Source organism: Salmo trutta, chromosome 2, assembly GCF_901001165.1.
Source record: "Salmo trutta chromosome 2, fSalTru1.1, whole genome shotgun sequence".
NCBI classification, from domain to species: domain Eukaryota; kingdom Metazoa; phylum Chordata; class Actinopteri; order Salmoniformes; family Salmonidae; genus Salmo; species Salmo trutta.
In genome coordinates this window covers 10,052,420-10,065,670 of record NC_042958.1, presented here as the reverse complement: position 1 = coordinate 10,065,670, position 13,251 = coordinate 10,052,420, and the positions used below count along the sequence as shown (strand labels likewise).

General features: G+C 44.9%; 1 protein-coding gene across 1 annotated transcript in view; it reads right to left on the bottom strand.

Annotated features, from left to right (window-relative positions):
• Positions 1–13,251, bottom strand: part of LOC115150309 (activin receptor type-2B) — a 61,168-nt gene that overhangs the window by 18,362 nt on the left and 29,555 nt on the right. The window contains exon 2 of the mRNA XM_029693463.1: positions 472–679. Coding sequence (XP_029549323.1) covers positions 472–679 — 208 coding nt within the window. The remainder of the gene's footprint in view (positions 1–471; positions 680–13,251) is intronic.

Sequence of the window (13,251 nt, the reverse complement as noted above, 5' to 3'; positions counted from 1 at the left end):
ACACACGCCAGCCATGAAGTCAATAGGCAGTAATGCCTGAGTGACAAATCCGACTGTGATTGTTAAAGTTGTATATATGGTCATATTTGATGGTTAGATTAACATAGTCATTACTGATCAGTGACATATGGTGACCCCATTGTGCTTCATTCTAAACACTTGAGGCATTGATCCCACTTGGGAAATGAAAACATTGAGCAGAAACCCACCTATACAACCATAGGGAAAACACTGATTCCACCTCTTCACCACACCAGGGCCCCTATTCATAAAGAGCGGAAGAGTAGGAGTGCTGGTATAGGATCAGTTTTTGCCTTTAGACCATACCCTGGATGCCAGCTCAGCACTCCTACTCTCAGACTCTTTGTGAATACATCCCAGGACTCCAGTCTTAAAGGCAGTTCGTCTAATCTACAACTGAACAGTATTATATAGGGCCTTGCTCAAGGGCACAACGGTAGGAGATTCGACCTGTCATAGCAGTTGAAGTCGTCCAGCCAGCAGCCCTTCTTCACCAGCTCGATGGTACCAGAGTTGTTTCGCCATGAGGCGTAGCAGTGCGACCTCTTGTCCTTCTCACCCTCGCAGCGCTCTACCCCGCTCTGGTTGGTCTTCTCGATCTCATAGTTCACGTTATAGAACAAGCACTCCCGTGTGTCCACCTCTCCATGGCTTGGTCCTGTCACAGAGAGAAAGATGAGGAAGCATTAGAAGAATACCATTAGCCCAGTTTAAATACACACTATAACCTATCATTTACGCACTCAAAACCCAGAGCTGTGTTTGGTACAACTGTCGTCTCAGAAGTTCCACGTCTAGACGTAAACAATCCAAAAAGATGCTCTCCCTTTAAGTACAACCAAATATGCAAGTCAGGATTGAGAAATGAACTAAAAGATCAGGACCAAACAAAAATCACAGATGACGTATAAAACCCTCAACCCCTGTGTGTCAAGGGGTTTGGGATCGAACACTTTGATACTGAAGCACAACCGAAAGGAGGGGATTCTCCTGTATCGCGTAGTGTGGTAAAGTAGCGGTGATTGGTGTGGTGAGTAGCGGCGTGTTTGATGAGGACATGGCACACGGCACCGCAAATAGAAGCACATAGACGCCTCCCTGCAGCGCACAGAAACTCGGCTTGCTTTACTCTTTTGTCAAAACAGCACTCCAGACTTAGTGCATGCCTTATTTTGATAACAGGGGACAGGGAGGTGATATTTTCTGACGATGAAACCAGAGTACGTGCCGAAAGAGAGAGAAGTAGATATAATTTAGAGGAAAGAGAGAGAAGGATAGTTTAGAGGAGAGAGAGAAGTAGGGAGAGTTTAGAGAGAGAAGTAGGGAGAGTTTAGAGGAGAGAGAGAAAGAGAGTTTAGAGAGAGAAGTAGGGAGAGTTTAGAGGAGAGAGAGAAAGAGAGTTTAGAGGAGAGAGAGAAAGAGAGTTTAGAGAGAGAAGTAGAGATAGTTTGGAGGAGAGAGAGAAGTAGAGTTTAGAGAGAGAAGTAGAGAGTTTAGAGAGAGAAGTAGAGTTTAGAGAGAGAAGTAGAGAGTTTAGAGAGAGAAGTAGAGTTTAGAGAGAGAAGTAGAGTTTAGAGGAGAGAGAGAAGTAGAGAGTTTAGAGGAGAGAGAGAAGTAGAGAGAGTTTAGTGGAGAGAGAGAAGTAGAGAGAGTTTAGTGGAGAGAGAGAAGTAGAGAGAGTTTAGAGGAGAGAGAGAAGTAGAGAGAGTTTAGAGGAGAGAGAGAAGTAGAGAGAGTTTAGTGGAGAGAGAGAAGTAGAGAGAGTTTAGAGGAGAGAGAGAAGTAGAGAGAGTTTAGAGGAGAGAGAGAAGTAGAGAGAGTTTAGAGGAGAGAGAGAAGTAGAGAGAGTTTAGAGGAGAGAGAGAAGTAGAGAGAGTTTAGAGGAGAGAGAGAAGTAGAGAGAGTTTAGAGGAGAGAGAGAAGTAGAGAGAGTTTAGAGGAGAGAGAGAAGTAGAGAGAGTTTAGTGGAGAGAGAGAAGTAGAGAGAGTTTAGAGGAGAGAGAGAAGTAGAGAGTTTAGAGGAGAGAGAGAAGTAGAGAGAGTTTAGAGGAGAGAGAGAAGTAGAGAGTTTAGAGGAAAGAGAGAAGTAGAGAGTTTAGAGGAAAGAGAGAAGTAGAGAGTTTAGAGGAGAGAGAGAAGTAGAGAGAGTTTAGAGGAGAGAGAGAAGTAGAGAGAGTTTAGAGGAGAGAGAGAAGTAGAGAGAGTTTAGTGGAGAGAGAGAAGTAGAGAGAGTTTAGAGGAGAGAGAGAAGTAGAGAGTTTAGTGGAGAGAGAGAAGTAGAGAGAGTTTAGAGGAGAGAGAAGTAGAGAGAGTTTAGAGGAGAGAGAGAAGTAGAGAGAGTGTAGAGGAAAGAGAGAAGTAGAGTTTAGAGGAGAGAGAGAAGTAGAGAGAGTTTAGAGGAGAGAGAGAAGTAGAGAGAGTTTAGTGGAGAGAGAGAAGTAGAGAGAGTTTAGTGGAGATAGAGAAGTAGAGAGAGTTTAGAGGAGAGAGAGAAGTAGAGAGTTTAGAGGAGAGAGAGAAGTAGAGAGAGTTTAGTGGAGAGAGAGAAGTAGAGAGTTTAGAGGAAAGAGAAGTAGAGAGAGTTTAGAGGAGAGAGAGAAGTAGAGAGAGTTTAGTGGAGAGAGAGAAGTAGAGAGAGTTTAGTGGAGAGAGAGAAGTAGAGAGTTTAGAGGAGAGAGAGAAGTAGAGAGAGTTTAGTGGAGAGAGAGAAGTAGAGAGTTTAGAGGAGAGAGAGAAGTAGAGAGAGTTTAGAGGAGAGAGAGAAGTAGAGAGAGTTTAGAGGAGAGAGAGAAGTAGAGAGAGTTTAGTGGAGAGAGAGAAGTAGAGAGAGTTTAGTGGAGAGAGAAGTAGAGAGTTTAGAGGAGAGAGAAGTAGAGAGTTTAGTGGAGAGAGAGAAGTAGAGAGAGTTTAGAGGAGAGAGAGAAGTAGAGAGAGTTTAGAGGAGAGAGAGAAGTAGAGAGAGTTTAGAGGAGAGAGAGAAGTAGAGAGAGTTTAGAGGAGAGAGAGAAGTAGAGAGAGTTTAGTGGAGAGAGAGAAGTAGAGAGAGTTTAGAGGAGAGAGAGAAGTAGAGAGTTTAGAGGAGAGAGAGAAGTAGAGAGAGTTTAGAGGAGAGAGAGAAGTAGAGAGTTTAGAGGAAAGAGAGAAGTAGAGAGTTTAGAGGAAAGAGAGAAGTAGAGAGTTTAGAGGAGAGAGAGAAGTAGAGAGAGTTTAGAGGAGAGAGAGAAGTAGAGAGAGTTTAGAGGAGAGAGAGAAGTAGAGAGAGTTTAGTGGAGAGAGAGAAGTAGAGAGAGTTTAGAGGAGAGAGAGAAGTAGAGAGTTTAGTGGAGAGAGAGAAGTAGAGAGAGTTTAGAGGAGAGAGAAGTAGAGAGAGTTTAGAGGAGAGAGAGAAGTAGAGAGAGTGTAGAGGAAAGAGAGAAGTAGAGTTTAGAGGAGAGAGAGAAGTAGAGAGAGTTTAGAGGAGAGAGAGAAGTAGAGAGAGTTTAGTGGAGAGAGAGAAGTAGAGAGAGTTTAGTGGAGATAGAGAAGTAGAGAGAGTTTAGAGGAGAGAGAGAAGTAGAGAGTTTAGAGGAGAGAGAGAAGTAGAGAGAGTTTAGTGGAGAGAGAGAAGTAGAGAGTTTAGAGGAAAGAGAAGTAGAGAGAGTTTAGAGGAGAGAGAGAAGTAGAGAGAGTTTAGTGGAGAGAGAGAAGTAGAGAGAGTTTAGTGGAGAGAGAGAAGTAGAGAGTTTAGAGGAGAGAGAGAAGTAGAGAGAGTTTAGTGGAGAGAGAGAAGTAGAGAGAGTTTAGAGGAGAGAGAGAAGTAGAGAGAGTTTAGAGGAGAGAGAGAAGTAGAGAGAGTTTAGAGGAGAGAGAGAAGTAGAGAGAGTTTAGTGGAGAGAGAGAAGTAGAGAGAGTTTAGTGGAGAGAGAAGTAGAGAGTTTAGAGGAGAGAGAAGTAGAGAGTTTAGTGGAGAGAGAGAAGTAGAGAGAGTTTAGAGGAGAGAGAGAAGTAGAGAGAGTTTAGAGGAGAGAGAGAAGTAGAGAGAGTTTAGAGGAGAGAGAGAAGTAGAGAGAGTTTAGAGGAGAGAGAGAAGTAGAGAGAGTTTAGAGGAGAGAGAAGTAGAGAGTTTAGAGGAGAGAGAGAGCGGGAGTGAGAGAAATGGTAGGGAAGGGGGGAGAGAGGATGTTTATGGTAAGGAAGGATTGTACACTGTAGGCTGCGACAGACTGAAGGCAGGTTGACTGCAGCGTTTGCCAGCTCACAAAGAAGCGTCAGCACTGAACAGCTTTCCATGAAATAAGAAAGACATGCTGGAGGAAGAACACATTAAAAACCTGTGGCAAACCAAATGAGCTTGAGGGGGAAAAGCTACCTTTTCAGCACCCAAAAGCCATTTGACCAACCTTTTCAGCTCAACGGTTTAACAGCTAGTGGGAGTCCATAGCAACAATCCCCAGAGCCATACAGGCCTTAGGCTATCTCTGCATTTCCTGGAATATTACAATGGCCGCTTGACAAGGGCAGCATATCCTTGCCGTGGCAGAGGAGGGAAAGGTCATCAGGGAGATAACCTCGGTGGTGTGTGTGAATAGAGAGAAAAGAGAGAGAAAAACACTGCATGTTCCAAAAGAAACCAGCACAAGAAAACAGCCTGAAGAAAAGCTCCTCTTCCCATCCCTGCTGGAGCAATGGAGAGAGAGAGGGCGAGCGGCACAGCGAGAGAGAGGGCGAGCGGCACAGCGAGAGAGAGGGCGAGCGGCACAGCGAGAGAGAGGGCGAGCGGCACAGCGAGAGAGAGGGCGAGCGGCACAGCGAGAGAGAGGGCGAGCGGCACAGCGAGAGAGAGGGCGAGCGGCACAGCGAGAGAGAGGTCGAGCGGCACAGCGAGAGAGAGGGCGAGCGGCACAGCGAGAGAGAGGTCGAGCGGCACAGCGAGAGAGAGGGCGAGCGGCACAGCGAGAGAGAGAGCGAGCGGCACAGAGAGTCACAGTGAGGGCGAGCGGCACAGTGAGGGCGAACGGCACAGAGAGAGAGAGGGCGAGCGGCACAGAGAGAGAGAGGGCGAGCGGCACAGTGAGAGGGCGAGCGGCACAGAGAGAGAGTGAGAGGGCGAGCGGCACAGAGAGAGAGTGAGAGGGCGAGCGGCACAGAGAGAGAGAGTGAGAGGGCGAGCGGCACAGAGAGAGAGAGTGAGAGGGCGAGCGGCACAGTGAGGGCGAGCGGCACAGTGAGAGAGAGTGAGAGGGCGAGCGGCACAGTGAGGGCGAGCGGCACAGTGAGGGCGAGCGGCACAGTGAGGGCGAGCGGCACAGTGAGGGCGAGCGGCACAGAGAGAGAGAGTGAGAGGGCAAGCGGCACAGAGAGAGAGAGTGGGCGAGCGGCACAGAGAGAGAGAGTGGGCGAGCGGCACAGAGAGAGAGTGAGAGGGCAGAGAGCGACACAGAGAGGGCAGAGAGCGACACAGAGAGCGGGCAGAGAGCGACACAGAGAGCGGGCAGAGAGCGACACAGAGAGCGGGCAGAGAGCGACACAGAGAGCGGGCAGAGAGCGACACAGAGAGCGGGCAGAGAGCGACACAGAGAGCGGGCAGAGAGCGGGCAGAGAGCGACACAGAGAGCGGGCAGAGAGCGACACAGAGAGCGGGCAGAGAGCGACACAGAGAGCGGGCAGAGAGCGACACAGAGAGCGGGCAGAGAGCGACACAGAGAGCGACGCAGTGGCAGAGAGCGACGCAGTGGCAGAGAGCGACACAGTGGCAGAGAGCGACACAGTGGCAGAGAGCGACACAGTGGCAGAGAGCGACACAGTGGCAGAGAGCGACACAGTGGCAGAGAGCGACACAGTGGCAGAGAGCGACACAGTGACAGAGAGCGACACAGTGACAGAGAGCGACACAGTGACAGAGAGCGACACAGTGACAGAGAGCGACACAGTGACAGAGAGCGACACAGTGACAGAGAGGACGAGCAAGAGGGAGGAAGTGAGAATGAAAGAAAGAGCACGAGAGAGAATTAGGGTGAGCGAGAGGCTGAGTGAGTGAGACAGAGGGGGTGAGCAAGGGAGTAAGAGAGAAGCTGTTCGAGAGAGTAATATAGGTGTGAGAGGGGCTGAGCAAGAAGGAGGGTGAGCGAGCGAGTGAAAGGGTGAGCGAGGAAGTGAGAAAGAGCATGAGAGAGAGAATGAGGGTGAGCTGACTGAGGAGAGTGAGTGAGAGAAGGTGAGTGAGGGAGTGAGAAAAGGTGTGACAAGGTGAGTGAGGGAGAGTGAGTGAGGCTGAAGGAGAGAGTGAGAGGGTGAACAGGGGAGAGAGGGTGCATGAGGGAGTGTGAGGGGTGAGTGAGAAAGGGTGAACACAAATTTAACAGCGCTGACCACGGCCAATCTGTGCATTAACCGTCACTAGGCAATGGGAAATGTGGGAGTACACACCTTTACCCCGCTCTCCCAGACAAAGCCTGGGGGGGGGGATTCAGTCCCATTCAAAATCCTATTTTCCTTAACCTCTAAACCTGACCCTAACCCCAAAACCTAACCCAAGCTCCTAACCCTAACTGTAACCCTAAAACCTAACCCAAGCTCCTAACCCTAACTGTAACCCTAAAACCTAACCCAAGCTCCTAACCCTAACTGTAACCCTAAAACCTAACCCAAGCTCCTAACCCTAACTGTAACCCTAAAACCTAACCCAAGCTCCTAACCCTAACTGTAACCCTAAAACCTAACCCAAGCTCCTAACCCTAACCCTAAAACCTAACCCAAGCTCCTAACCCTAACTGTAACCCTAAAACCTAACCCAAGCTCCTAACCCTAACTGTAACCCTAAAACCTAACCCAAGCTCCTAACCCTAACTGTAACCCTAAAACCTAACCCAAGCTCCTAACCCTAACTGTAACCCTAAAACTTAACCCAAGCTCCTAACCCTAACTGTAACCCTAAAACTTAACCCAAGCTCCTAACCCTAACCCTAAAACCTAACCCAAGCTCCTAACCCTAACCCTAAAACCTAACCCAAGCTCCTAACCCTAACCCTAAAACCTAACCCAAGCTCCTAACCCTAACCCTAAAACCTAACCCAAGCTCCTAACCCTAACTGTAACCCTAAAACCTAACCCAAGCTCCTAACCCTAACTGTAACCCTAAAACCTAACCCAAGCTCCTAACCCTAACTGGAACCCTAAAACCTAACCCAAGCTCCTAACCCTAACTGTAACCCTAAAACCTAACCCAAGCTCCTAACCCTAACTGTAACCCTAAAACGAATATTAACCCTAAACTCCATAAAAATAGCATTTGACCTTGTGGGGACAAACAAAATGTCCCCAGTTGGTAGATGGTTTTGTATGTTTACTACTCTTGTGGGGATTTTGGTATAGTTACACACACACACACACTACACACCCACACACCCACACCCACACCCCCACACCCCCAACACACCCACACCCCCACACACACACACACCCACACACCCACACACACACACCCACACCCCCACACACACACCCCCACACACACACACCCACACACACACACACACAACCACACACACACCTGCTGTACATAAACACTCACAGCAGAAACAGACTCCAGCAGCAGAGAGAGACTGGAAACAGGGAGCTGGAAGCCAATGTCCTGCTCTTGTTGCTGCACGACGGCTTGAATACTAAAAACCCCGCTGCCTCAGCAATGGACACCTCTCAACATTCAGGAGCTGAATTTGCAGGGTTCCATGGGAATATTAAAGCTAATGGCGATAGCGGATGTCAGGAGCAACCAAAAGGAAATGTGTGTTCAAAAAGCCATTGTTTCAGGTGCACGTTACAACCACATTGGGGAATATAATGTGTATGTTACCAGAGTTTTACTGGCCCACGTACAGTATGGCTGGCGACAATGATTTTGAACGGGCTAATTCATGACATAACCAACCCCTCTACGAAAAAAAATATAATAAATGTGCTTATGATCATTGGTGGTCTTTAAAAAGACACTTAAATTCAGACGCCATAAAAGTCAAGTAAACCAATCCCAGGCCTCACTAGAGAGATAGAGAGAGGGATGCCACTTCCTAGTTGATATCAGAGAGAGGGATGCCACTTCCTAGTTGATAGAAAAAGGCAGTGGATCATCTTAGCCATTCAAACAACTTTATCCTACTTCAGGCACAAGAGAATAAGAGAGAAACCATCTGTTTCTAGCACTCAGGAGCAAGCAGATCTTCAGCACTTCATACAGCACATCTTGTTCAGTGCTGACTGCCTCAAGAGTGTGGAATGACTTAGCCCAACAACAAACACTTTCCCAGGAAGAGGAAATGTCAGTACAATGTTCAATCTGAACAGGCCAAACCAAACACTGCTTTTTATCCACAGCAGTTGGTGAGCTCTGGTGCTAAATAGTGGTTACAGAGCAAATACTCAATCAGCAAACAATTCACATTCAACTGAGACAAATTCCCTTCACATTCCACACCTCCATCAAGCTAAAGGAGAAACTCCAAATCCAGCTATCCAAAAGCACACTGGGAAACACCGAAGTCCTTTCTCAGTTACAAGGACTTATTTCCCTCTTGTTTTCCACATAACAATGACTATGAACTACAAACTATGAATCATCAAGACTTGATAAAACAGTTGACCTCTAAAACTTAGTTGTTTATCCTAAGCTTACATATGGAAACGTTTTAAGATGGTCATAGCATGGATCGTTCATTTTGATAGATAGATAGATAGATAGATAGATAGATAGATAGATAGATAGATAGATAGATAGATAGATAGATAGATAGATAGATAGATAGATAGATAGATAGATAGATAGATAGATAGATAGATAGATAGATAGATAGATAGATAGATAGATAGATAGATAGATAGATAGAACCAGTCATAAGTTTGGACACAGTCGTGGCCAAAAGTTTTGAGAATGACACAAATATATTAATTTTCAAAGTCTGCTGTCTCAGTTTGTATGACGGCAATTTGCATATACTCCAGAATGTTATGAAGAGTGATCAGATGAACTGCAATTAAATGCAAAGTCCCTCTTTGCCATGCAAATGAACTGAATCCCAAAAAAATATTTCCGCTGCATTTCAGCCCTGCCACAAAAGGACCAGCTGACATCATGTCAGTGATTCTCTCGTTAACACAGGTGTGGGTGTTGACGAGGACAAGGCTGGAGATCACTCTGTCACGCTGATTGAGTTCGAATAACAGACTGGAAGCTTCAAAAGGAGGGTGGTGCTTGGAATCATTGTTCTTCCTCTGTCAACCATGGTTACCTGCAAGGAAACACGTGCTGTCATCATTGCTTTGCACAAAAAGGGCCTCACAGGCAAGGATATTGCTGCCAGTAAGATTGCACCTAAATCCACCATTTATCGGATCATCCGGAACTTCAAGGAGAGCGGTTCAATTTTTGTGAAGGCTTCAGGGCGCTCAAGAAAGTCCAGCAAGCGCCAGGACCATCTCCTCAAGTTTATTCAGCTGCTGCGGGATCGGGGCACCACCAGTACAGAGCTTGCTCAGGAATGGCAGCAGGCAGGTGTGAGTGCATCTGCACGCACAGTGAGGCAAAGACTTTTGGAGGATGGCCTGGAAAAACATTAGGGACAGACTGATATTCTGCAAAAGGTACAGGAATTGGACTGCTGAGGACTGTGGTAAAGTCATTTTCTCTGATGAATCCCATTTCCGATTGTTTGGGGCATCCGGAAAAAAGCTTGTCCGGAGAAGACAAGGTGAGCACTACCATCAGTCCTGTGTCATGCCAACAATAAAGCATCCTGAGACCATTCATGTGTGGGGTTGCTTCTCAGCCAAGGGAGTGGGCTCACTCACAATTTTGCCTAAGAACACAGCCATGAATAAAGAATGGTACCAACACATCCTCTGAGAGCAACTTCTCCCAACCATCCAGGAACAGTTTTGCCTTTTACAGCATGATGGAGCACCTTGCCATAAGGCAAAAGTGATAACTTATTGTCTCGGGGAACAAAACATCGATATTTTGGGTCCATGGCCAAGAAACTCCCCAGACCTTAATCCCATTGAGAACTTGTGGTCAATCCTCAAGAGGCGGGTGGACAAACAAAAACCCACAAATTCTGACAAACTCCAAGCATTGATTATGCAAGAATGGGCTGCCATCAGTCAGAATGTGACCCAGAAGTTAATTGACAGCATGCCAGGGCGGATTGCAGAGGTCTTGAAAAAGAAGGGTCAACACTGCAAATATTGACTCTTTGCATCAACTTCATGTAATTGTCAACAAAAGCCTTTGACACTTATGAAATGCCTGTACTTATTCTTCAGTATTCCAGAGTAACATCTGACAAAAATAGCTAAAGACACTGAAGCAGCAAACTTTATGAAAAATGTATATTTGTGTCATTCTCAAAACTTTTGGCCACGACTGTACTCATTCCAGGGTTTTTCTTTCTATTTACTACATTGTAGAATAATAGTGAAGACATCAAAATTATTAAATAACACATACAGAATCATGATATAAGCAAAAAAAAGTGTTAAATAAAAATATATTTTATATTTGAGATTCTTCAAAGTTGCCACCCTATCTTTAATGACAGCTTTGCACACTCTTGGCATTCTCTCAACCAGCCTCATGAGGTAGTCACCTGGAATGCATTTCAATTATCAGGTGTGCCTTGTTAAAAGTTAATTTGTGGAATTTCATTCTTCTTAATGCATTTGAGCCAAATCAGTTGTGTTGTGACAAGGTAGGGGTGGTTTACAGAAGATAGTCCTATTTGGTAAAAGATGAAGTCCAAATTATGGAAAGAACAGCTCAAATAATCAAAAACAAATGACAGTCCATTACTTTAACCTTTCTGGGGTAGGGGGCAGTATTTTGACATCCGGATGAAAAGCGTGTCCAAAGTAAACTACCTGTTACTCAAGCCCAGAAGCTAGGATATGCATAATTGGTAGATATGGGTAGAAAACACTCTAAAGTTTCTAAAACTGTTAAAATAATGTCTGTGAGTATAACAGAACTGATATGGCAGGCGAAACCCCGAGGACAAACCATCCCCCCCAAAAAAATAAAAAAAATAAAAAATTCAGCTTACCACTATTTTCAATGGCTAGTATTTTAATAATAATGCCAAGTCCTCCCAGATTACAGTTCCTAGGGCTTCCAATAGATGTCAACAGTCTTTAGAAAGTTTCAGGCTGGATTTTAGAAAAATGATCGAGAAATTGTAGTTTTTCTAGGTGGCTCCCATTTTGGCTGTAGTGTTTCCAAGCGCGTGGAGGAAAGTGCATTATTTCTTATTCATCTCCGGTAATGAACATACTATTCTCCGTCTTAAATTTTATTGTTTAATTGCGTATTAGGATACCTAAGGTTTGATTATAAACATTGTTTTGACTTGTTTGGAAAAGTTTAGTAACGTTTGGGATTAATTTTGTATGCATTTTGATGGAGGGAAACAGTGGATCATTGACTGAAGCGCGCCAGCTAAACTGAGTTTTAGGACATTATCGAACAAAAGGACCATTTGTGATGTAACTGGGACCTTTTGGAGTGCCAACAGAAGAAAATCAAAGTTAAGGCATTTTTTATATCACTATTTCTGACTTTGTGTCGCACCTGCCTGGTTGAAATATGATTTTCATGTTTTTGTATGCGGGGCGATGTCCTCAGATAATCGCATTGTTTGCTTTCGCCGTAAAGCCTTTTTGAAATCTGACACAGCGGCTGGATTAACAAGAAGTTAAGCTTTATTTTGATGTATAACACATATATTTTGAAGAATGTTAAATATTGAATTGAGTATTGTTGAATTTCGCGCTCCACGTACCCTAGAGAGGTTTAAGAGATGGTCAGTCAATGCAGAAAATATCAAAAACTTTGAAAGTTTCTTCAAGTGACTGATTTAATTAGATTGTGTCAAACCATTTTGCTTATGGGTAGATGTCTGACAACAAACAATAGTTTCATCAGCTTAAATTCACTGAACATTACACTAAGACGACTCAGGCACAACAATCGAGGCCTAAGCATGTCACCCATGCTCACTCACCTTCCAAATAATTGTTAAAGCGTGAGAAGAGCAGATCAATCTAGATATCACCGAGTGAAATGAACCAAGCGTGTTTACCGCAACCAACGTTTTTCAGCTATAGGCCTATTCGCAGGAACTCTGCACCATGGCAGCGATTCAAAGGGGAAGAAAAAAGCAGTGAGTCTCCGAAGCAGACTCTTTCATAAAGACGGAGAAAAAAATGAACGTCTGGAGGTCATATCATATGGCCCATAAACGGCATCTGTCTGCACTACCGTGCACACACACACACAAGGCCACAGGAACAGACCGAGGCACCACTGCGAGCGGTGCTCCCGCATTTGTTCCAAGGATCCTGGTCTGTAATTAGAAGCAGATCTTGGCCTACCGCAAGAACACAGCGGCTTTATCACACAAAACAAATGGAGGTCTTCTCCACTCGCCTCCGAGGCTTGTTTGCTGTATAAACAACAAAGGAATTATATTATGTTGCATGTTTATTTTGTTGGGGACATCTGCAACCCCAGGATGAGCTATGACTTGAATGTGGACATTTTTGGAGCCGTTCTGTGGCTGGGTTAACTCAAACTTTCGCACTAACAGGATAGGAGACGTGAGTATCACAAAACTATATATGAGACGTAGCTTAGACATTTCTGAACTAAACGGTTCATTTTGATAATAGGCCTACATAAAAGAAAACATCACATTGTATGAAAAACATACAACATAGCCAATACAAAGACGACACTGAATCATACTTCGAGTGAAATGTCTCAACATTTGTATCAAAACAATCAGAACACATATCATTAGTTGAAGTCGGTATTAGAAGGCTTCCAACTTCAATCTTACTTAAAATGTCAATCTCATTCATCAAGCAAATGTGTGACAGTTAGACAAACACAGGGGAAAAGGCAACTTTTATCAAGCCCATAAATTCCTGCAAAGATGAGGTCATTACCTGCCTCTACATCAACTATCGTGACTGTTGTGTAACATTCTACCTCAGGACAAGATAAATAACAAGCTGGCACTTAACCAGCTGTACAAGGCTAGAAACAATCCAGGTAAATAACAAGCTGGCACTTACCCAACTGTACAAGGCTAGAAACAATCCAGATAAATAACAAGCTGGCACTTACCCAACAGTACAAGGCTATAAACAATCCAGATAAATAACAAGCTGGCACTTACCCAACAGTACAAGGCTATAAACAAT